The following is a 22,760-nucleotide window of genomic DNA, read 5'->3' as shown; positions in this document are numbered from 1 at the left end:
ACCACTTGAGCCACAGCACCATTTCTGGCTTTTTTCTTTTTGCTTATGTGGTGCTGAGGAATCGAACCCAGGGCCTCATGCATGCAAGGCAAGCGGTCTGCCACTGAGCCACCTTCCCAGCCCCTCTTTTTTTTTGAGTGCATTTTTTTATTGTGAAAATACTGTACAGAGGGGTTACAATTACATGAGCAAGATAATGAGTACATTTCTTATCAAGCATTGTAGCCTCCTGCTTTGTTTCCCCTTCCCATCCCTTCCCATCCGCCCCCCCCCATCCTCCTCGCCCACCCCCACCAAAGTTGTAAAGTTCGTTTTTCCACATAACGACTTGTCCATCTCATTGTTGCAATGGATCCACCTATCCCTATTTAAAGGAGGTTGGAACTCTTGAACTCAGTTTTTGATACTTTCATTCATTGGCTGGTACTCTGCTACTTGAGACACACCTCTAACCCCTATTAAGACAAAATGTTCTGGTTTTATACTTTTCTACTGTAGCACAGTATTTTGATATTCAAAAAAATTTTACCCTGACTTACTGCACAAATAATTCAAAGTGGCTACTTTGGACTTTAGAAAAAAAATGTTTCCTGTTCATTTAGTCTTCTGCTTGGATAAAAAAATATATAATATAAAAAGGAACTTCCCTTTTTACTCTTCACAGGAACAGATATGGCTTTCCTAAAGACTGCTTTGGAAATGGCAAGGACAGCAGTATATTCTTTACACAAATCTTCTACTAGGGAGGTAAGTTCAGCTCATCATGCTAGCCAGGCATGGTAGGAAGTAGAGATCACAGATTTCAGTTCAAGGCCAGCCCACACATAAAAATTCATGATAATACCATCTCATCAGTGATGCAGCATGGTTGCATATGCTCTTATCTCATTAACAAAGAGGAGCACAAATAGGAAAATCATAGTCCGGAAGACCCTATCTTGAAAATTACCAACATAATCAGAGCTGGCTGAAGTGGATTGAGTACCTGCTTAGCAAGTGTAAAGTCCTGATTTAAAAACCCAGTACCACTAAAATCCATGATATTGTCATTTATTTTTAAATTTGTATTTTAAGGATTTGCTGTGAAGACTAGGTACTAATATTTCTCCAGATTCATTTTTTGACCTCTACCCACTTAGAAACTGAATTTCCCCTTTGTCTACCATCTACAATTGTCCTTTATTCTTGATGCATGACTAACTTCTTTCACTAAAGATTTGTTCAGACAGGAACTGTTTTCAAGAAATGGACATAATTGAGAAATACAGAACTGTAGTATAACTAAGATTACAGTGTGTTCTAGTTTGCTTACATGTTAAGATTAATGCTTGCTTGTCTATTGCCTATTGATTGGCCTCATGGGCTTAAAAACATTTAGGGGCTGGGAAGGTGGCTCAGTGGTAGAGTGCTTGCCTTGCAAGCATGAGGCCCTTGGTTCGATTCTTCAGCACCACATAAGCAGAAAAAGCCAGAAGTGGGGCTGAGGCTGAAGCTGAGGTGGTAGAGCGCTGGTCTACAGCTGAAGAGCTAGGGGACAACGCCCAGGCCGAGTTCAGGCCCCACAACTGACAAAAAAAAAAAAAATTGAGCCTGATCCCAAAAAGGCATGAGTTCAGAAACTATTCTATTATTCCTTTTGCCAGTATATAACACAATGGGGCAAGATGAATTCTAGGATATTAGGGATAGGAATAGGAACAGTACTTTTTTAGCATTAGTAAAAGAGAGTGGGTAAGGACACAGAGCTAGGGGTGGTGGTTCAAGCCTGTAGCCCCAGCTACTAGGCAGGGGGAATTCAGGAGGATAGCAGTTCAAAGTTAGGCCAAAGTTAGCAAGACCCTTATCTCAACAAGAGGTAAGCATAGTGGTGTAAATCTGTCATCTCGGCAACTCAAGACCCTTTCGGAAAAGAAATAAGGGCATTGGCCCAAGTGATAGAGCTCTAGAAGCCTTTGTTCAAACTCTACTATCACCAAAGTAAAAAGAATCGATTGTGGGACCAGATAGGCCTGGATTCAAGTATAAACTCATTCATCTTTTATCTTGAGGACGTTAAGCATCATTTCTTCATACTCGAGTATAAGGAAATACCCAATTATACCTCATTATCATGTGAAGATTAAATGGATTAATATTTGCAAAGCTCTTAGATTAGTGCCTGTCATATTTTGCCCAAGGGTAGCACTCTACCATTTGAGCTACAGCTTCTCTTCCAGCTTTTTGATGGTTAATTGGAAATAAAAGCTTCACAGGTAGGTGCTGGTGGCCCACACCTATAATCCTAGGTACTCAGGAGGCTGAGATCTAAGGATCGTGGTTCAAAGCCAGCCTGGGCAGGTAAATCCATGAGACTCTTAATTCCAGTTAATCACCAGAAAACCAGAAGTGGTGCTATGGATCAGTGGCAGAGTGCTAGCATTGAGTGAAAGAGCTCAGGGACAGCACCCATGCCCTGTTCAACCCCCACAACGTTTAAAAATAAAAAGAATCTGTGTGTATCTACTAACAAACATCTACTAAGAGAGTTCAGCTAGACTGGAAGCCTGCACTTGCTTTCCCCAGACTTCATCAGCATTCTTTGTTGTTGATTTGTCTCTATCCTTTTGCTGTAACAAATAACAGCTAAAAGTCTTGTAAGATTGCCTAGTGAATTATCACACCTGGGGGACTACCCAACATAAGCTTCTTGGACAACAGTAGGTACTGGTGTTGGCTTTCGCATAATGGGTAAGAATTCAGCTTTGTTCTGTTGCTTTGCCAACTTGTGAATTATGTTACCAGTGTGTCTCTTATCAGTGTGAGCTCTGATTTTTATACCATTTTTGGTCGGTTGTGGGACTAAACTTGGTGTGGGGCACTGTCCCTGAGCCTCTTTGTCAAGGCTAGTGCTCTACCACTCCAGTACTGTTATGACCTGAGAGGGAGACAATCCATCGAGGCACGGTTAAAGTGAAAGAAGAATTTTATTTATGCTGTTTACAGCAGAAAAGAGGCCTGCAACTACTTTATCCTGGGCTAGCTACAAAAAACCAAGAGCAGCCTTGATCTCCAAGCCTCCAAAGGGCAGCCCTGACCTTTAGTTGGTCTGCAAACCTCCAAAGCTCCAAAGGGGAAGGCTTTTCCTTTTCCTTCCTTCCTCCTCTGCAGCCCTATCCATTCTCCACAGGCCTGCCCTGCTCTGCTGCAGTAGAGTCCTCTCCATAGGCCAGGCCTGCCCTGCCCTGCCCTGCCCTGCTCTGCTCTACTCTACTCTGGTAGGTGCCTCTCTGCTCTCTCTCTACCACTGAGACCCCCCCCCCCTGCCCTGCCCTGCCCTGCCCCAGTTTGGAACATGCAGCCTGTATATAGGCTGTGACCCTCCCCCACTCCGATGCTTTTAACGGTTTCAACCACCACTCACATCCCTCCCCCAAGCTGCCCCTTGTCTAACCTCTTTTTGGTTTTTATTGGTCGGTTGTTGGGGCCTGAACTCTGGGCCTGGGCGCTGTCCCTCAGCTCTTCAGCTCAAAGCGAGCGCTCTACCACTTGAACCACAGCACCACTTCCAGCTTTCTTTGTTTATGTGGCACTGAGGAATCAAACCCAGGGCATAATGCAGTACTCTACCACTGAGTAAACTTCCCAGCGCCTCCAACCACTTCTTGACAGCTCTTGACAGCCCACCCCTTGGGGCAGTGGTAGCAGTCTTGCAGCACCCCACCCCTTTCTGGGGTTATTACAGTACCACTTCCAGTTTTTGAGTCATTAATTGAAGATGAGTCTCACAGGGACTTTCTCTGCCAGGGCTGGCTTCAAACCATGATCCTCAGATCTCAACCTCCTGACTAGCTAGGATTACAGGTGTGAGCCACCGGCACCTGGCTCTGATTTTATACTGTTAATGAATTATGGCTATATGAAATACTGCCAGATAGGGAATGTTACTAGACTCGGTGATCATGTTTTTTATTGAAGAAACCTTAAATTCACATGCTCTGTCCAACGCCAAATCTGTTTTTTTTTTTTGGTCCGGTCGTGGGGCCTGAACTCTGGGTCTGGGCGCTGTCCCTCAGTTCTTCAGCTCAAGGCTAGCGCTCTTACCATTTGAGCCACAGTGCCACTTCCAGCTTGCTTTTTTTTTCTGCTTACGTGGTGCTGAGAAATCGAACCCAGGGCCTCAAGCATGCAAGGCAAGCGCTCTACCACTGAGCCACCTTCCCAGCCCCTGGTTTTGTTGTTGTTGTTGGTCCTGTGGCTTGAACTCTGGGCCTGGGCCTTGTCCCTCAACTCTTCAGCTCAAGGCAAGCGCTCTACCACTTGAGCCACAGCACCACTTTCAGTTTCCTTTTTGAAGTTAACATTTTACCTCGTAAGAATTTAATTCTTGGCAGGTTAGCTAAGCCTGGTGCTGCTCTTTCATTGTTTATCAACTTTACCCCTATTTGTCCTTTCACATCTCTGCCAAAACACACCACATCCCATCATACAGCCTTCAAGCTGAAGTACTAAGGCTTTTTTTATAGTCTTTTTTTTTGGGGGGGGGGAAGGGGGTCCGGTGGTGGGCCTGAACTCTGGGCCTGGGCGCTGTCCCTCAGCTCTTTACCTCAAGGCTAGTGCTCCACCACTTGAGCCACAGCGCCACTTCTGGCTTTTTTCTTATGTGGTGCTGAAGAATCGAACCCAGGGCCTCGAGCATGCAAGGCAAATGCTCTACCACTGAGCCACCTTCCCAGCCCCAAGCTGAAGTACTAAGGAAACGTAGTGCTCTACCACGTTGAGCCACAGCACCACTTCTGGTTTTCTGGTGGTTAATTGTAGTTGAGTCTCATGGACTTTCCTGCCCTGGCTGGCTTTGAACCATGATCCTCAGCTCTCAGCCTCCTGAGTAGCTAGGATTACAGGCATGAATGAGCCACTGGTGCTCAGTGTGTGTGATTTTTAACACTGGAAACATATGAAATCTATGGTTTTAAAATTCTATCCATCTAACAAACTTCTAGAATAATTTCTAATGAAATTTCGAAAACTTAAAATCTTCAGTAGTATAAAAGTTGCCTTTTTAACAACCAGCTCACATGGAAATCTTGTGTTTTAGCATATTCAAAAGAAAGCTGCAGAATGGAAAATCAAAATAGACATCATTGCAGGTAAGAAAAATCTCAACTGTAACTTTCTAAAAGGACCCACATGTATTAACTCAAAACTATAGAATCTTTTCTCTGGGTGCTGGTGGCTCAGGCCTATAATCCTAGCTGCTCTGGAGGCTGAGATCTGAGAATGAGGATCCAAGCCAGCTCACAAAGACATATACACGAGACTGTTACTTACTCCAATTAACCAGTAAAAAGCTAGAAGTGGAGGTATGGCTCAAGTGGCAGAGCACCAGCCTTGAGCAAAACAGTCAAGTGAGACCTTGAGGTTTTGAGTTGAAGCCTCAGTACCAGTACAAAGAAAATGTTTTTCTTTTTTTTTTTTTTTGGGTCCGGTTGTGGGGCTTGAACTCTGGGCCTGGGCGCTGTCCCTCAGCTCTTCAGCTCAAGGCTAGCACTCTACCACTTGAGCCAGTACCACTTCTGTTTTTTTTTCTTTTTGCTTATGTGGTGTTGAGGAATCGAACCCAGGCATGCAAGGCAAGCATTCTACCACTGAGCCACCTTCCCAGCCCCAAAGAAAATGTTTTTCAATGGGGGCAAAACATGTATCATTGGTAGTGCAATAAATGTAAGCATTTGTCTGATTTTTTTTTTGGGGGGGGGGGTTGGTCGTAGGGCTTGAACTCAAGGCCTGGGTACTGTCCATGAGTTCTTTTGCTCAAGAGTAGTGCTCTATCACTTTGAGTGACAGTTCCACTTCCAATTTTCTGGTGGTTAATTGGAGGTAAGAATCTCAGAGTTTCCTGCCAGGGCTAACTTTGAACCACAATCCTTAGATCTCAGCCTGAGTAGCTAGGATTACAGGTGTGAGCCACTGGTACCCAGCTGCATTTATCCAAATTTGATTGTATTCAATTCTGTTCGAGCTTATGCATTTCATTGAAAATGTAGCACCCATGCCTATGTAATTGTAACCCCTCTGTACAGTATTTTCACAATAAAAAAAAAATGTAGCACCCAGTTACCTAATCACTAGGCTAAAAGACAACTCATGTTATCATCCCAGTGAATAAAAAAAAAAGGACTTGAGTAGTGCAGCCTGTAATTCCACTTACTTGGGAAGCAGAGGCAGATTATAAGATTGTGATGAAGGCTGGGAAGGTGGCTCAGTGGTAGAGCGCTTGCCTTGCATACATGAGGCCCTGGGTTCTATTCCTCAGCACCGCTTAAGCAGAAAAAGCCAGAAGTGGCGCTGTGGCTCAAGTGGTAGAGTGCTAGCCTTGAGCTGAAGAGCTGAGGGACAGAGCCCAGGCCCAGAGTTCAAGCCCCAGAACTGGCAAAAAAAAAAAAAAAAGTATTGTGATGAACCCATGGGAAAAGTAACAATACCCTTTCTCAAAAATAAACACAGATGGGCTGAGAGCATAGTTCAAGTGGTAGACTGCTTGTCTAATACACACAAGGCCCTGGTTCATTCCCAACTACTGCAAAACAACAAAAGAACCACACAGATGTGGAATTGGTAAAGCCTTGGCTTGAAATTTACTCATGGAAAAATGCCAAAATGTGTGCTTAATTAACCTATTTCAGTTTTCTAAGTGCTTACAGAGAAAAATAATGACTTTTTTCATTTTGGTGGAAGGCACAACATAAACATGCACACTGAGTCCTCATATTTCATACTTTTTTTTTTTTTTACTAAATTGTGTTATATTCACAAACATCACAATAGGAAAAACAGAACTAGAGGCTAAATATAATTCAAATAACTGAAAAGCCTGAAATAAAGAGTGCAGTCAGGAACATGTTTTTTATATAATCAACTTACCATGAATTAGCTCCACGATGTTAAAACTTCTAGATGTATTACTGTTCACAATGAATAATGGGATATTTAATTTAAAAAAAAAAAGGTTTTGTCTCCCTATTATACTCAATCATGTAATATGGGGCACTTTAGAATAATCCCAACAGTATACCAAGCCTGAACCTTGGCACTTCACATGTGGTCTGTAGAACGTCAGCAGTGATATTTACGGAAACCTTTAAAGAGCCAGGATGCAGGTTGTCTATCAAGTGAGGCCCGTGGTTTGAGCCCCAGTACTGCAAAACAATACTAATATGAACTGTGGAAAGCAGGAAAACATTAAAAACATTGTAATTTTTAAAAATGGTTATTATCTGGAACCCTTATTAGAAATACAGAATTAGAGGCTCTACACAGACTTATTGAACTAGAATCTGTATTTCCATAAGATCCCCAGGTGGGGGCTGAGAAGGTGGCTCAGTGGTAGAGTGCTTGCCTTGTATACATGAGGCCCTCGGTTTGATTCCTCAGCACCACATAAGCAGAAAAAGCCGGAAGTGGGGCTGAAGCTCAGGGGGTAGAGAGCGCTGGTCTACAGCTGAAGAGCTGTAGAAGCTGAAGAGCCCAGGCCCAGAGTTCAGGCCCCACAACTGACAAAAAAAAAAAAATCATACCACAAAGATCCCCAGGTGACTTGGCTGCACATTACAGTGTGAGAGCTGTGACTTATAAGGTAGATTTTATCTTGCAAAATATGTATATGTAGCTGACTGCCATCCTTCTAAAATTTAGTTCAGATTATTTAGAAGATGGGAAATAGCACTTTCATTTCAGAGCTTAGTAGAAAAATAATTAGGGACTTAATACTAAAATCTAGACAAAATTTTGAAGCATGATTATGAAATTAAGCCTGCTATTTATTATTAGAAAATTAAAAAAATAGAAAATTCCTACTATTTTCATAGGATTTTCTTCCCACTTGCTATCCTTCTAAAAGTCTCTTCTCCTTAACATTGTATTTTAGTATAAATAGTCAAAACAGCAGAAATCTCATACCCAGTTTGGCAAGGTCAATCTCGGAAATACAGCCAAGTCAATAATTGAAAAAGTTAATAGGCCTAAATTGTGAGGCTACCTGCATTTAGTACTTTCTTAGCTTTGTTTTATGCATGGTAAATGCTTAGAAATAATTGTTAGTTTGCTTTTGTTTTATTAGTTTGCATTTGTTTTACAGAGCTTCGATATGACCTGCCAGCATTATACAACTTTCATAAAAAGAAATCAGTAAGTCTTGATTCTGGCCTGAGTACATGAAGATTTCCACTGTTATCAAGTTACTTGAGTAAATCGAAAGCCAACCTAAGAGAGTAGATAAATTATCTGTGGGAATGGCCCATATTCACTACCCAACACTCTAGCTGAAATTCCCTCTCAAATGTTTTGGGGCACAAAAAGGAAAAAATAAACTGCTTTTGTTGTTTTCATATAGTATATATTTATAAGTTTGTACTAATATGTTTTCATATTACAAAGGCAATTTAGAGGGAGAATATTCCTTTTGATATTTCAATCTGGACACCAACAGAACTATACATTTAAAAAAAAGTTCACTTAGCTAACAGCAAAAAAAGACAAGTAAAACAACCAAGAATTTTTTTCTTTACAGGTGGATATTGAAGTGGACCTAATTCGCTTTTCTTTTTAAAACCCTCCAAAAACAAAAAGCAGCTTAAAACCTAAAATGAATAAAAAATTTGTTCACTAAACTACTGGTCTCCAGCACCGTTTTCTGTTTTCTGTTGTTTTGATGCAGGTCCTTCTTTGTCTGTTCCTTTTCTTGGTCTTTTCATTGGTCCTACAAAACAAGCAACTTTTGTTAAATTAATATAAGCACTGCTGTATTTCAAAGTATCCTGAGCACAATAATAACTTACCTACATTGATGAGAAAGGTTTTACAGACCTGATTACTACACTTCAAATATCTCCTTCTCCTACTTGAACACCAAAGTAAATCACAATATCCCAAGCATTTCAATTAGAAGTTGAAAAACCACATCCCTGTTCTTCTCACTAGCAAATAGCTACCTCATCAATACAAATCTGCCATGAAACTGCCAAAGGGCTTAGAAAGAACTTACCAGCTGCACCCTTTTCATCATCACTGTCAAATTTTGTTTTCTTGCCCTGAAAATGTACTTTTCCTTTTGCAGACCCAGGCTGGGCAGGTTTATTTCCCTTTCCTTTTCCTTTAAATTTGCGCCCTAGAAAGACAATTGAGAACTTAGTTTTTTAAAAAAAGTTTTAAATATTTAAAAATTTTCAAAAGTATTAAAACTTTAAAAAAAGTATTTAAAGTTTTAAGTATTAATACTTTTATGAGCTAAAAAGTTCACTAAAGCAAATGAGATAAAAATAGCAAAAAAAATCAGAATAACCTTTTGACTTCCATTTGTTTAGGGATTCTTGTTGGTCATCTATGATTTTTTTCAGTGCTTTTTTTTCCACTTCTCCTTCTAGTACTTTCCAAGTCACCTTTTTGTTCCTTAATTGTAGGTCACCATTATTTGCATCTTTGGCTCTATCTAGTGCTTCCTTGGCCTTTTCTTTAAATAATATTATTCCCTATACATGAAAGAGAAAAACAAAGCTATACCGTTAGTTTTTAGTCCCACAATTTCCCTGTAAAATAGTAATCTTTTCTCACCTAGCAAAACAGTCATTACTAGTCTCGATGACTTTTGTTTTGACCTAGCAAAGCAAGACATTTAATGAAGAGAAAGTATCTTTTTTTATTTTTGTCGGCCATGGGGCTTGAACTCTGGGCTTGGGCGCTGTCCCTCAGCTCTTCAGTTCAAGGCGAGCTCTCTACCACTTGAGATACAGTGCCACTTCTGGTTTTCTGGTGGTTTATTGGAGACAAGAGTCTCACGGTCTTTCCTGCCCGGGCTGGCTTTGAATCATGATCCTCAGATCTCAGCCTCCTCAGTAGCTAGGATTACAGCCACCAGCGCCTGGCTGAAAAGTATCTTGTTGGGGAAAACATGGGTCTAAGCTAAGTGGCTCAAGAACCTGATTCAATGAATTTACTGAATGTTAGAAAATGGATGCTACACAAGCAAACTAGTCACCAATAATCTATGATTCCGAAAAATATCAAAAGAAAAATAATCAAGTAGAAATTTAGGATTTTAGACATGAGCCACACAAAATTATCTCTACAGGAAGATAGCCAGGGACACTAGCACAAACATATGAGAAACACGTATCTGTACTATGTATCTGATTACAAGGGCCTTACACAGCCCATGGGGATGAGATGTTTCCACACAACTCTGGGACACTAGCACAAACATATGAGAAACACGTATCTGTACTATGTATCTGATTACAAGGGCCTTACACAGCCCATGGGGATGAGATGTTTCCACACAACTCTGGCTGAGAAAAAGGTGTCAGTACTACAACTAAATCCAAGGAGATGAACTCTGCCAACCACCATGTGACCTTGACAGAGGACCGCAGCCCCATATCTGAGCAATCCAGACTGACATCTTGTTTTTAGTTATATGACTAAGCAGATAGGCTAACCAAATCATGCCCAGTCTTATAACCACAGAAACTATAAGGTGTTAAATGTGTTTTAAATTACTAAATATGTGGCAGATTTTTACATGGCAGTGGAAAACATGGCAAATACAAACTTAACCAACCTAATTTAAAAATTGGTTTTCTACTAATTTTATCTTTTCTTTTTTCTTTTTTGTCGGTCATGGGGCTTGAACTCTGAGCCTGGGCGCTGTCCCTCAGCTCTTCAGTTCAAGGCAAGCGCTCTACCACTTGAGCTACAGCGCCACTTCCGGTTTTCTGGTGGTTTTTGGAGATAGGAGTCTCACAGTCTCTCCTGCCTGGGCTGGCTTTGAACCATGATCCTCAGATCTCAGCCTCCTGAGTAGCTAGGATTACAGGCGTGAGCCACCAGCGCTCACCTAATTTTATCTTCTAAAAAGTAAGTTTTATGGGCTTTAAAACTGATATTAAGCCAGGTGGTGGCTCACACCTATAATTCTAGCTACTCAGAAAGCTGAAATCTTCAGATTGCAGTTCAAAGCCATCTTGGGCAGGAAAGTCTGTGAGACATCTCCAATCAACCACCAGAAAACCAGAAGTGCAACTGTGGTTCAAAGTGCTGGCCTTGAACAAAAAGACCACAAAAAAGAAGACCCTAGGTATTAAAAGTATATTATGCCAGGCTCCTGTTGCTTATGTCTATAATCCTACCTACATAAGAGGCTGAGACTTGATCGAGTTTAAAACCAGCCTAAGTAGTAGGGCAAGTCCATGAGACTCTTATCTCCAATTAACAACTAAAAAGCTAGAAGTGCAAAAAAAAGGCGCCAAACAACCAAAAACCAAGCGGGGTTCCCCACTGGCTCATGCCTATAATCCTAGCTACTTAGGAGGCTGAGATTTGAGGATTTGTGGTTCAAAGCCAGCTCGGGGCAGGAAAGGCCTTGAGACTCTTATCTCCAATAAACCACTCAGAAAACCGGAAGTGGTGCTGGAAGTGGTGTTGTGGCTTAAGTGGTAGAGCGCTAGTTTTGAGCTGAAGAGCTGAGGAACAGCATTCAGGCCCAGAGTTCAAGCCCCATAACCAACAAGACAAAACAAACAAAAAACAACCAAAGCTGGGGGTGGGGAGGATTGGGGGGGGGGAGATGGGAAGGGGAAACAAAGGAGGAGGCTACAATGCTTCATAAGAAATGTACTCATTATCTTGCCTATGTAATTGTCTGTACAGTATTTTCACAATTTAAAAAAAAAAAAAGCTAGAAATGGAGCTGTTGCTCAACTGGTAAGAGTCCCTAAGTCCTGAGTTCAATCCCCAGGACCCAGACATGGACATGGACATGGGCTCACAAACACACATACACAGAATATATTGTTTCCAAACCTCTTTTGCTCCTCTAACAAAGTCTATCCACTTTATTTCACCATGATTTGAGAAAAGGATGTGTAAATCTTCTCTACAGGTCTGGTCATCTAAGTCCCCCGAAAATTTCAGCAAGCATCCAATCTTCTCTTGTATTGATTTCTATTAAGATACACAAAACAATCATAATGTTTTCTTAAAAGCAACCATCTATCTCTAGAAACCAAAAACACTATTCCAATGCAACTTTATCCCTTCATAATGGTTTCCGATTTTAGTTTATTTTATTTCTTCTATAAGTGAGATTTGATTATAAACTATACAAATCTGGTTATTTCTAGATAAGTAACAATTTTAGGCAATCTTCTATATAAGCAACAATTTTAGTGCAATAATAACTATAGATGAGTTTATATATATTCTTTAAAAAGTTCTAGACTTAGGAGTAGGGTATGTGGCTTAATGGTAAAGTGCTTGCCTAGCATGCATGAAGAATTGGGTTTGATTCCTCAATAAACAGAAAGAGCTGGAATGGTACTGTGGCTCGAGTGGTAGAATGCTAGCCTTGAACAAAAGAAGCTCGGGGTCAGTGTCCAGGCCCTGAGTTCAACAAGCCCCAAAACTGGTAAAAAAAAAAAAAAAAAGAGAGAGAAAGAATTACAAGTGAAATAGAATTTCCTATAGATTTAAAAATCATACCCTGCCCCCGAAAAGGTGAGGTATGTGTGGCCAAAAAAATAAGTCTTCAGACCTAACTGGGGCTATATAGCTCAGTGACACAGCATGTGCTAATTAAATTACTATGTGCAAAAACCCTGGGTTGAAGGTCCCTTCCACCTCTGGCTTTTAAAAATTATTCTAACTTAAATAAATTAAGATTCCAGTACTATATACTTACCATTTCAGCATCTTCAGCTAACTTTTGTTTTTCTTCTTGTTCTCTACAAAAAGAACATGTAATTACAATATATTTAGCTACATGAAAAACTTAAGTCCCAATTAACTTCGTCATAACCACAAAATCGCTTAATAAATGAAGCTGTCCTTAGGTTTTCTGATCACTCAATGAGAATATAATTCAATCTCCAGATTATCAAAACAGCTTAAGTTCAGTTTCACTACTAATAAAGCAGACTTGTTAGTACTCATTTCAAAGCTCATCATTCCTAGAAACACTAATTCTAACTTTGTTAAAACTTCAATAAAGGGGCTGGGAAGGTGGCTCAGTGGTAGAGTGCTTGCCTTGCATGCCTGAGGCCCTGGGTTCGATTCCTCAGCACCACATAAACAGAAAAAAAACAGAAGTGGTGCTGTGGCTCAAGTGGTAGAACTCTAGCTCTAAGCTGAAGAGCTGAGGGAGAGCGCCCAGGCCCAGAATTCAGGCTCCACAACCAAGAGCCAAAAAAAAAAAAAAATCTTCGAGAAATTCACCTGTGTCATGATCAGCTTAACACACTTACTGTTTAGCTCTTAATTTAGCTTCCACCTTATTTTGCTTTCTTTCTTCATTTTTCTTTGCAAAGTAATCATCCCTAAAGAAAAAAGAAACACAAAGGTTAAGGTCCTAAGGACAGACTGAAAATTATTTTAAATGATTTAAGATAGACCATTAACAAGAATTGTTAGGGGCTGGGAAGGTGGCTCAGTGGTAGAACGCTTGCCTTGCATGCATGAAGGCCCTGGGTTCGATTCCTCAGCACCACATAAGTAAAAAGAAAAAAGCCGGAAGTGGCGCTGTGTCTCAAATGGTAGAGTGCTAGCCTTGAGCTGAAGAGCTGAGGGACAGTGCCCAGGCCCAGAGTTCAGGCCCCATGACTGGACCCCCAAAAAACAAAGAAACAAAAAAAAAACAAGAATTGTTAGCCTATACTCTAGTTCAGAACTTGCTACATAGCCCAGCCTTGCTACATAGTCTCAGCCTTTAGAGTTCTGGGTATACATACAGGCATGCATGACAACATCCAGCTGTTACACTTCTTATCAAAGTTATCTAAAATTTGGGGCTGGGAAGGTGGCTCAGTGGTAGAACGCTTGCCTCGCATGCATGAGGCCCTGGGTTCGATTCCTCAGCACCACATAAGCAAAAAGAAAAAAGCCAGAAGTGGTGCTGTGGCTCAAGTGGTAGAGTGCTAGCCTTGAGCTAAGGGACAGTGCCCAGGCCCAGAGTTCAGGTCCCACGACTGGATCCCCCAAAAAATTATATAAAATTTAAAATATGTCAAGGAAGTTACTTTCTTAACAGTTTTATCAAGACAAAATTCATCCTCTAAAAATGTATCTAAAGCTGGGCATCACTGCCTCATGCCTGTAATCCTAGCAAACTGAGGAGGCTGAGATCTGAGAATCATGGTTCAAAGCCAGCCTGGGCAATTAGGTCTGTGAGACTCTTCATTTCTAATTAATCGCCAAACAGCTGGAAGTGGAACTGTGGCTCAAGTGGTAGAGCATTAAAAACTACTCACAAGCGCATACACACAAAAACACACACAAAATAGTACCCAGGCTCTGGGTCAAGCCTAGGACAAGCACAAAAACAGAAAATAAATAAAATGTACCTAAAGTGCATATGTGTTTGTTGGTACTGGGCTTTGGCAGTCTCACTTGGCTTTTTTTTCTCATGGCTGACACTCTACCGTTTGAGCCATATCTCCAGTTCTGGCTTACTGGAGATAAAGAATCTCTCAGATTTATACGCCCAAGCTGGCTTCAAGCTTCATTTCTCTCAGGTATCTGCCTTCTGAATAGCTAGGATTATAGATGTGAGTCAAGCCTGGGTGCTCAGAGTCTAAAGTAGTATATTCATTATTAGTACAACTATCACTACTAATTGTAATTCTTTTTTTTCTTTTTTTGGTTGGTTGTAGGGCTTGACCTCTGGGTCTGGGTGCTATCTCTGAGCTCTTCAGCTTAAGGCAGGCACTCTTACCACTTGAGCCACAGTGGCACTTCTAATTTTCTGGTGGTTAGTTGGAGATAAGGGTCTCATGGACTTTCCTGCACCATCTAGCTTTGAACCTCAATCCTCAGATCTCAGCCTTTTGAGTAGCTAGGATTACAGGCATGAGCCACTGGTGTCCGGCTAATTGTAATACATTTTAATAACCCCAAAAGAAATCCTGTATTCATCAGCAATTGCATATTGAATTTAATTTACCATTCCAGTATAGAAAAGTAAGAAGTCAGGCAAATACTTCAAAGTTTCATGAGTTTTTTTTCAATGATGGTAATTTTACAAAAGGAAAAATTTTAACATCCCAAAGACTCAAGAATAGCAGCATTATGACAATTATTCTGAAAAATAATTTTGGAGCCAGCTGTGGAGAGACATGCCTGAAATCCCAGCTATGCAGGGTGTAGTTTCAGAGGCTTTTGGTTTGAGGCCAGCCTAGGCAACGAAGTAGCACATACCTGCAACCCTAGCTATGCAGGAAGCATATGTAAGATCACAGCCTGAAGCCACCCCTGAACAAAACCATAAAATCTGGTCCAATGTCAAGACCTTTACACACACAAATTAAAAATTTTTAATATTTAAAATTGATAGCACACACGCAATTTATCATAGTGCATGCCCAAGTCAGCCAAGTTTAGTATATAGCACTTAGGAAGCTGTATAATGTGAAAGTACAGTACGATGCATCCATGACTAACTTCATCATGAAAACTATTTGTTCTCCTCCCCTCTTAAGACAGGGTCGCAGTATATTGCCCAGGCTATGAACCCCAACTCCTCCTGCCTCAGCATCCCCAGCACTGGGATTACAGATGTCCATCACCATATATAGTGTATGTACCAGTATGGGGGCTTTACCTCAGAGCAATAAGCTCTTATTCAAGGCCTCAACACTGTTCCTGAGCTTTTTTGCTCAAGGCTAGCACTCTACCACTTTGAGCCACAGCGCCACTTCTAGTTTTCTAGTGGTTAATTGGAGATAAGAGTCTCATGGACTTTTCTGCCCCAACTAGCATTGAACCTTGATCCTCAGGTTTCAGCCTCCTGAGTTGCTAGGATTACAGGTGTGAGCCACTAGTACCTGGTTTGTTTTTTGTTCTTGGCCAGTCTTGGGCTTGAACTCTGGGTACTGTCCTTCAGCTTCTTTTTGCTCAAGGCTAGCACTCTACCACTTGAGATATAGCACCACTTCTGGGTTTTTCTGCTTATGTGATACTGAGGAATTGAACCCAGGGCTTCATGCATGCATGCTAGGCAAACACTCTACCACTAAGCCACATTCCCTTTTTTTTTCTTTAAATCACAGCTAGCACTCTACTATTTGTGCTAAGCCTCTAGCCTGATATTTTGCTGGCTAGAGAAGGGAATTTTACAGACTTTTCTGGCTGGGTTGGCTTTGAAGCATGATCTTCTTTCTAGGTTTCAACCTTCCCCTTGAGCAGCTAAAATTAGAGTTGTTCATACCAGTGTGCCTTGCCCTGACCTCATTTTAAAGCTACACAAAAATATGTAATTGTAACTCCTCTGTACAGTATTTTCACCAAAAAACCAAAAACAAAAAAAGATACACAAAAATAAAGTCAGTTGCTGGTGGCTCACATCTGTAATCCTAGCTACTTAGGAGGCTGAGATCTGAGAATCACGGTTCAAAGCCAGCCCAGGCAGGAACACCTGTGAGACTCTTATCTCCAATAAACCACTAGAAAACTGGAAGTGGTGCTGTGGCTCAAGTGGTAGAGCACTCGCCTTGTGCTGAAGAGCTGAGGGACAGCTCCCAGGCCCAGAGTTCAAGCCCCATGACTGACAAACAAAAAACAAAAAAATACCAAGCCAGGGATGGCTCATCCCTCTAATCCTAGCTACTCAGGAGGATGAGATTTGAGAATCTTGGTTTGGAGCTAGCCTGGGTATGAATGTCCAGTGCAATTTTTAACTCCAATTAACAACCAGAAAATTTGAAGTGGAGCTGTGGTTAGCCTTTAGCAAAAAAGCTTAAGGACAGCACCCAGACCCTGAGTTCAAGCCCCACAACCAACCAAAATAACAACAACAACAAAATAGTCCAGAGCCAAATAATTTGTACTATATAAATTAGTGCCTATATAGATTATGAAAAATTGAAAATAATCATCTATTCACCCCACAAAAACCAGAACTTTAGTATTTATCTTGATATTTTAGTCAAAAAATAAGTACTAAAACTTTTCTTATTAGTTACTAATAGTAAAAAGATATAGTAACGCCTTTCTTATAAACTCAAAGACTAGTACAATTCTGAGTCATCAAATTTCAGGCCTCTCTCAAAGTATATCTGAGACTTAAAACACCAGCTATATGGGGGAACGTGTTATCTCATATACCTTACCCAACTGTCAATACTAAATAGTTGTCTGAAAGAAACTTTAGCAAAAAGACTTACTTAAAAAGTATTAGCAGTTCTGTGTCCTTGTACTTCTGGCCAGGGGTCTGTACAAACTTCTTGGCAGATTCAATGCTATCAAATACAGCAAATATTGATCCCTATAAAAAGGGAGGGAAAGTTGGTTTTCTTTAAGTTATATCCTTTATATGTTGTAACAAAAGCCTGTATTATAATACAATCATACCTTAAATGTTTTGTGTAATGTTCTTCTCATCTGAATATTTAATACTTGACCTTTACCTTCTAGCCATTCCTTTATGTCATCAAGGGTTGAGTCAGTTGGGAAGCCTTTCTGTTAAAATGTACAAACAATGTATTTGAAATGAAAATGATGAAGTCACAATATACATTCCTATCTTTTTATCTCTTAATATTTAACAGTCTTATTCAAGTGAAATAAAAGTGACTCATTAACTTTGATCTAAAATAATTCAGTTAGAACAGAGATATATTACTTATGTATTAAAATATTAAAATTTGGTGATGGGACATTACACTATTCAATCTACTGTGTTTACAATGTTCCATAATAAATTTCTATTTACAAGTTGATAGTTGATAATTTAGCTGTTGATACAGCTGATATGCACTGGTGCTTAAAATTATAAAGAATTTTTTCAAACAATATGAGTTTTTTTCATTTAAATCTCACAACAGTCTAAGAAAACAAAGGTTACAGAGATTATGAACACTGCTACAAGTTAGGCACTGGTGGCTCATGCCTATAATCCTACCTACTTAGGGGGCTCAGTTCTGAGGATCACATTTCAAAGCTATCCCAGGCAGGAAAGTTCCCTTGACTCTTATCCCCAAAGTGGAGCTGTGACTTAAAGTGGTAGAGTACTAGCCTTGAGCAAAAGAGCTTGGGCAGGGACATTTCCCTTGCACTGAGTTCAAGCCCCAAACAAAACAAAACAACAAAAAAACACTGCCACAGGACATAAAAATGGTAAAACCAATCCTGAGATCTCCTTACTCATACTGCATATACTTTCCTTCTAAAGAAGATATCAAGTGCCTAAAAGATTCACTTACAATGTAAACAGATCTGTTTTTCACATCATTTTTATACTCATCAGTCACTTCAGGGAGGGGTTTGCTTGGAGATCTTCTGATTTTAGTTTTATCTTCACTGATTTCCATGAGTTTTGCCTTAGATTTGCTTAATGCTTCCACTATTAAATTAAAGTCTGTTGTTAGACGATTTAACCTAAGGAGTATATATATAGAAACATTATAAGACTCAACAGTCAAGCTCATTATCTACAGAAAACCTAGATGACTTTTTGGGCTGAGTACAGCTCAATGTAAGAGCACATGCACAATCCTCAGAACCAAAAGAAACAAAAACAGGTTTTTACCTGTTGAATTTTATCATAATTTCCAGAGGTACCCAGCCTTCATCCAACTTGATCTGTTCTTTTAAGAATTTGTCCCGTGGCAAATTGAAGTCTCCAAAATAATACTGTAAGGTAATCACAATGTATTTCAGAACACTGTATAATACTGGGCTAATTTTGGAATTTTTTAAAAAAATGATCTCTATATTACAAATTTCTACTCTCTAAAAATACATGTTGTAACGTACAAAAGGAAAGGAATATTTTTTTCCTGAAATATACTACAGTATTTATAAATACTAATTAACAAAAAGATAAATAAAATGTTAACTGCTAAAACAATGAATTCATGAGTCACTGGAAAACAAAATCTTAAAAATATAACCAGTATTAAAACCAAGCACCAGTGGCTCATGTCTGTAATCCTACTCAAGAAGCTAAGACTATTCCGGGGCGCAGGTGGCTCACGCCTGTAATCCTAGCTACTCAGGAGGCTGAGACCTGAGGATCTCAGCTCAAAGCCAGTCCAGGCAGGAAAGTTCATGAGACTCCAATAAACCACTAGAAAACCGCAAGTGGGGCTGTGGCTTAAGCAGTAGAGCGCTCGCCTTGGGCTGAAGAGTGCAGGGATAGTGCCCAAGCTCAGAGTTCGAGCCCCACGACCAACCAAAAAAAAAAAGAGAGATGTATTATGTGGAGAAAAACATCTTAATCGGAGTAGAACGAATACACTAAGGCCCTGAACTCAATCCACAAGTCTACTGTAGCCCCCAAAGGCCAAGTATAATCCAAGTATGACTACCTGAAATGTCAAAAGCAGCTAGTTACTGGTGGCTCATGACTATATCCTAGCTACTTGGGAGGCTGAGATCTGAGGATTGTGGTTCAAACAGACTGATCAGGAAAGTCAGTGAGACTTTTATCTACAATTAATCACCAAAAAGCTGGAAGTGCTGTGGCTCAAGTAGTAGAGCATTAGCTGTGAGCAAAACATGCTCAGGGACAGCATCTAGACCTGGAGTCAAGTCCCACAATCAGTACGTGTGACACACACACACACACCACAAAATGAAAAAGGCGCTGGGTGCCAGTGGCTTACGGCTATAATCCTAGCTACTCAGGAGGCTGAGATCTGAGGATCAGGGTTCAAAGCCAACCCAGGCAGGAAACTGTGAGACTCTTATCTCCAATTAACCACCAGAAAACCAGAAATGGTCCTGTGGCTCAAGTGGCAGAGTGCTCATCTTGAGCAAAAGAAGCTCAGGGACAGTGCCCAAGCCCTGAGTTGAAGCCCCAGGACTGGCAAAAAAAAAAAAAAAAATAATAATAATAAAATGAAAAAGGCAAACACACTGGTTAAGATTCTTGTAGGGGCTGGGCGCTGGTGGCTCACGCCTGTAATCCTAGCTACTCAAGAGGCTGAGATCTGAGGATCACCGTTCAAAGCCAACCTAGGCAGGAAAGTTTGTGAGACTCTTATCTCCAATAAACCACTAGAAAACCGGAAGTGGTGCTGTGGCTCAAATGGTAGAGCACTAGCACTAGAGCTGAGGGACAGCGCCCACGCCCAGAGTTCAAGCCCCATGACGGACAAAAAAAAGAAAAAGAAAAAGAAAAGAAGATTCTTGTAGGTACAATGAAAACTAACAAAACAGGGTGGTACAGCACTTTTCTGCCTACAATGTGTGGTCGATTCCCTATTACTGCAAACAAACAAGAATACCTAGAATTGCACAGAACACAGGAAAACAACCAGGCAGAGACTACTGTAAAAGGAAATTTTACCTTAAATCAGAAAGCCTGTTTACTATGATTTTAATGAAAATACTAATCACAGAAACGTTATAATCACAGAAACATTCACGGAAATGGAAATGGATAAATTCATGACCCAAGACTTTACTCCTTAAAAGTGTATCACATTTGCTGTGGAAATAGAAAGAAATAGAAGTTACAGTAGCTACGCATATCTACACAATTGTGGTGTCAACTTAATGCTGCCCTAAAAAAATAAAGCCCACTTAAAAAAAAAAAACTGTATTAGCAGGAGCATAGAGCAAAATGTGAAAAGCTTTCCAGTTTTTAATCCTTTGGCAGTAGCAGCATTTGAACTCAGGATCTCCAGCTGACTAGGCATGCAAGCACTCTTATCTGAGCCACATTGCTAACCCTTTTTGCTTTATTTTTCAGATAAGTTCTCCGGGGGCAGGCCCAAGATCTCATGTATGCCTCACAGCTCCTATGTAGCTTGGCCTTGTCCAGCTTCTTGGTAATAAGGTGTCACTAATGTTTTGCTCGGGCTAGCCTCAAACCTCCTGATCCCCACATCCAAAGTAGGAACACCCAATTTTCTTAACCCTGATTATATCAAGAGGAGTATTTGAGAGGTGGTAGGTTTGTATATACAAGTTTACATTGTTCTAAGCATTAAACACAGAATAAATAAACTCATTTTTCTCAACAATTATATTTAGGGATAATTTCCCATCCAGCCATTAATTGCATTAAAGCTTCAACCTAAACATAGTATCAAGAAGATAATGAAAATATTGTTTAGGTTACAGAATAAAGGATACAAAGTGTCATTTAACAGGGACAACTGGGGAGAAAAACCTAGCAGGACTTTCAAGGATACAAAATATCATTTAAAGCCAGGAACAGGTAGCTCCTGGCTCTAATCCTAGTTACTCAGGAGGCTGAGATCTGAGGATCACAGTTCAAAGCCAGCCCAGGGAGGAAACTTCCTGACACTCTAATCTCCAATTAACTGCCAGAAAACTAGAAGTGGCGCTGTGGCTCAAGAGGTAGAATGCTAGCCTTGCACTGAAGATCTAAAGGACAGCACCCAGGCCCAGAGTTCAAGCCCCACGACCAACAAAAAAATATATATCATTTTATAGGGAAAATGATTTACTATGGACTTCTCTATCACCTTATTATCAAGTGCCAGGCATTTTATATTTTACGTCTTACCAACTAATTTAATTTTCCAAACCAGTTTATGAGGTACTGCTCTTATCCTCATTTTGCAGACTAGGAAACTAAAGTAAACTAAAGTTCTAAGTATGGTACTGTACACCTATGATCTTAGGACTCAGGAGGCAGAGGCAAGCCTAGGCTACCTACTGAGACCTGGGGGGGGGGGGGTATTGGGGAAGCCCAGGAGCTGGTGGCTCATACCTGTAATCCTAGCTATTAACTAGGCTGAAATCTGAGGATCATGATTCAAGGCCAGCCCTGGCAGACAAGTCCATCAGACTCATCTCCAATTAACCACCAGAAAACCTTAAGTGGAGCTGTGGCTCAAATGGTAGAGTGTTAGCCTTGAGAACAAAACAAAAAACACAAAAAAAGCTCAGTGACAGTGCCCAGGCCAAGCGGAAATCCCATGACACACACACACACACACACACACACACACACACACACACACACACGTACGTTAGTCAACAACAGTCTATAGTGTTATCTTTCAAATGTTTGTAGTTCTTTTGAGTTTCTTATCCTGGCTCCTGAGCCAAATGTTTGAATAGCTCCATACACTGAAATCAAATCTCCTTTCAAGGACTTCGCTTTGTAGTTTAATAGCACAAGAATCATACCTCAATTTGATGACAGATTTTGGTCTCCAGAGCAGCCATTTTTTCATTATCACCATTTTCAGCCATTGTGGCTAACTGTCAATGTTCCCAAATTGGAAAAAAAGAGGTTATTTTACTTTTTCTAGGTGAAATCTCTAATTTTACTAGTTCAGTTTCTCTACTCAATCTCAAATATTTCAACAAAACGTTGCAATTAAACTACACAAAGTTGAAGATCAACAGCCCTCCCCTTCAGTAAATAACTGCCCATCTATACCAAAGCAATTACTGACTTCATTGCTAAAGCAACCTTTAGGGAAGCTAAACAAATAAAGCTTTAAACAAATAGATTACAGATGGCTCTCAGCATTATACAGTATGGGTTGTCATTTTTTTTCTTCAAATTTTAGCCACTGCTGACTTAACAAAAAACTAGTCAGCCAAGGTTTTTTGTTTTTTTTTTTTTTAATGTAATATTAAAAGTTGTAGAGCTGGGCTGGGAAGGTGGTGCAGTGGTAGAGCGCTTGCCTTGCATGCATGAGGCCATGGGTTCGATTACTCAGCACCACACAAGCAAAAAGAAAAAAGCCGGAAGTGGCGCTGTGGCTCAAGTGGTAGAGCACTAGCCTTGAGCTGAAGAGCTGAGGGACAGC

The 22,760-nt window shown here is 40.5% G+C and overlaps 2 protein-coding genes across 3 annotated transcripts in view; one reads left to right on the top strand and one right to left on the bottom strand.

Moving 5' to 3' along the window:
- Mettl5 (methyltransferase like 5) overlaps window positions 1–8,645 on the top strand; it is a 14,116-nt gene extending 5,471 nt beyond the window's left edge. The window contains exons 4-7 of the mRNA XM_013029300.1: window positions 665–747; window positions 5,075–5,126; window positions 8,114–8,163; window positions 8,546–8,645. Of these exons, the coding sequence (XP_012884754.1) occupies window positions 665–747; window positions 5,075–5,126; window positions 8,114–8,163; window positions 8,546–8,584 (224 nt within the window). The 3' untranslated portion in view covers window positions 8,585–8,645. The remainder of the gene's footprint in view (window positions 1–664; window positions 748–5,074; window positions 5,127–8,113; window positions 8,164–8,545) is intronic.
- Ssb (Sjogren syndrome antigen B (autoantigen La)) overlaps window positions 8,355–22,760 on the bottom strand; it is a 16,029-nt gene continuing 1,623 nt past the window's right edge. For both annotated transcript variants that reach the window (XM_013029280.1, XM_013029288.1), the window contains exons 2-12: window positions 22,129–22,203; window positions 18,548–18,651; window positions 18,222–18,396; window positions 17,371–17,478; window positions 17,184–17,284; window positions 13,272–13,343; window positions 12,710–12,752; window positions 11,833–11,973; window positions 9,317–9,503; window positions 9,020–9,142; window positions 8,355–8,734 (exon numbers count right to left, since the gene is read on the bottom strand). In XM_013029280.1, coding sequence (XP_012884734.1) covers window positions 8,646–8,734; window positions 9,020–9,142; window positions 9,317–9,503; window positions 11,833–11,973; window positions 12,710–12,752; window positions 13,272–13,343; window positions 17,184–17,284; window positions 17,371–17,478; window positions 18,222–18,396; window positions 18,548–18,651; window positions 22,129–22,194 — 1,209 coding nt within the window. In that variant the 5' untranslated portion in view covers window positions 22,195–22,203 and the 3' untranslated portion in view covers window positions 8,355–8,645. The remainder of the gene's footprint in view (window positions 8,735–9,019; window positions 9,143–9,316; window positions 9,504–11,832; window positions 11,974–12,709; window positions 12,753–13,271; window positions 13,344–17,183; window positions 17,285–17,370; window positions 17,479–18,221; window positions 18,397–18,547; window positions 18,652–22,128; window positions 22,204–22,760) is intronic.

This window comes from Dipodomys ordii, unplaced genomic scaffold (genome assembly GCF_000151885.1).
Source record: "Dipodomys ordii isolate 6190 unplaced genomic scaffold, Dord_2.0 Scaffold5, whole genome shotgun sequence".
Taxonomy (NCBI): Eukaryota; Metazoa; Chordata; class Mammalia; order Rodentia; family Heteromyidae; genus Dipodomys; species Dipodomys ordii.
The sequence above is the reverse complement of the archived record's forward strand: the minus strand, read 5'-3'. Positions and strand labels throughout refer to the sequence as shown.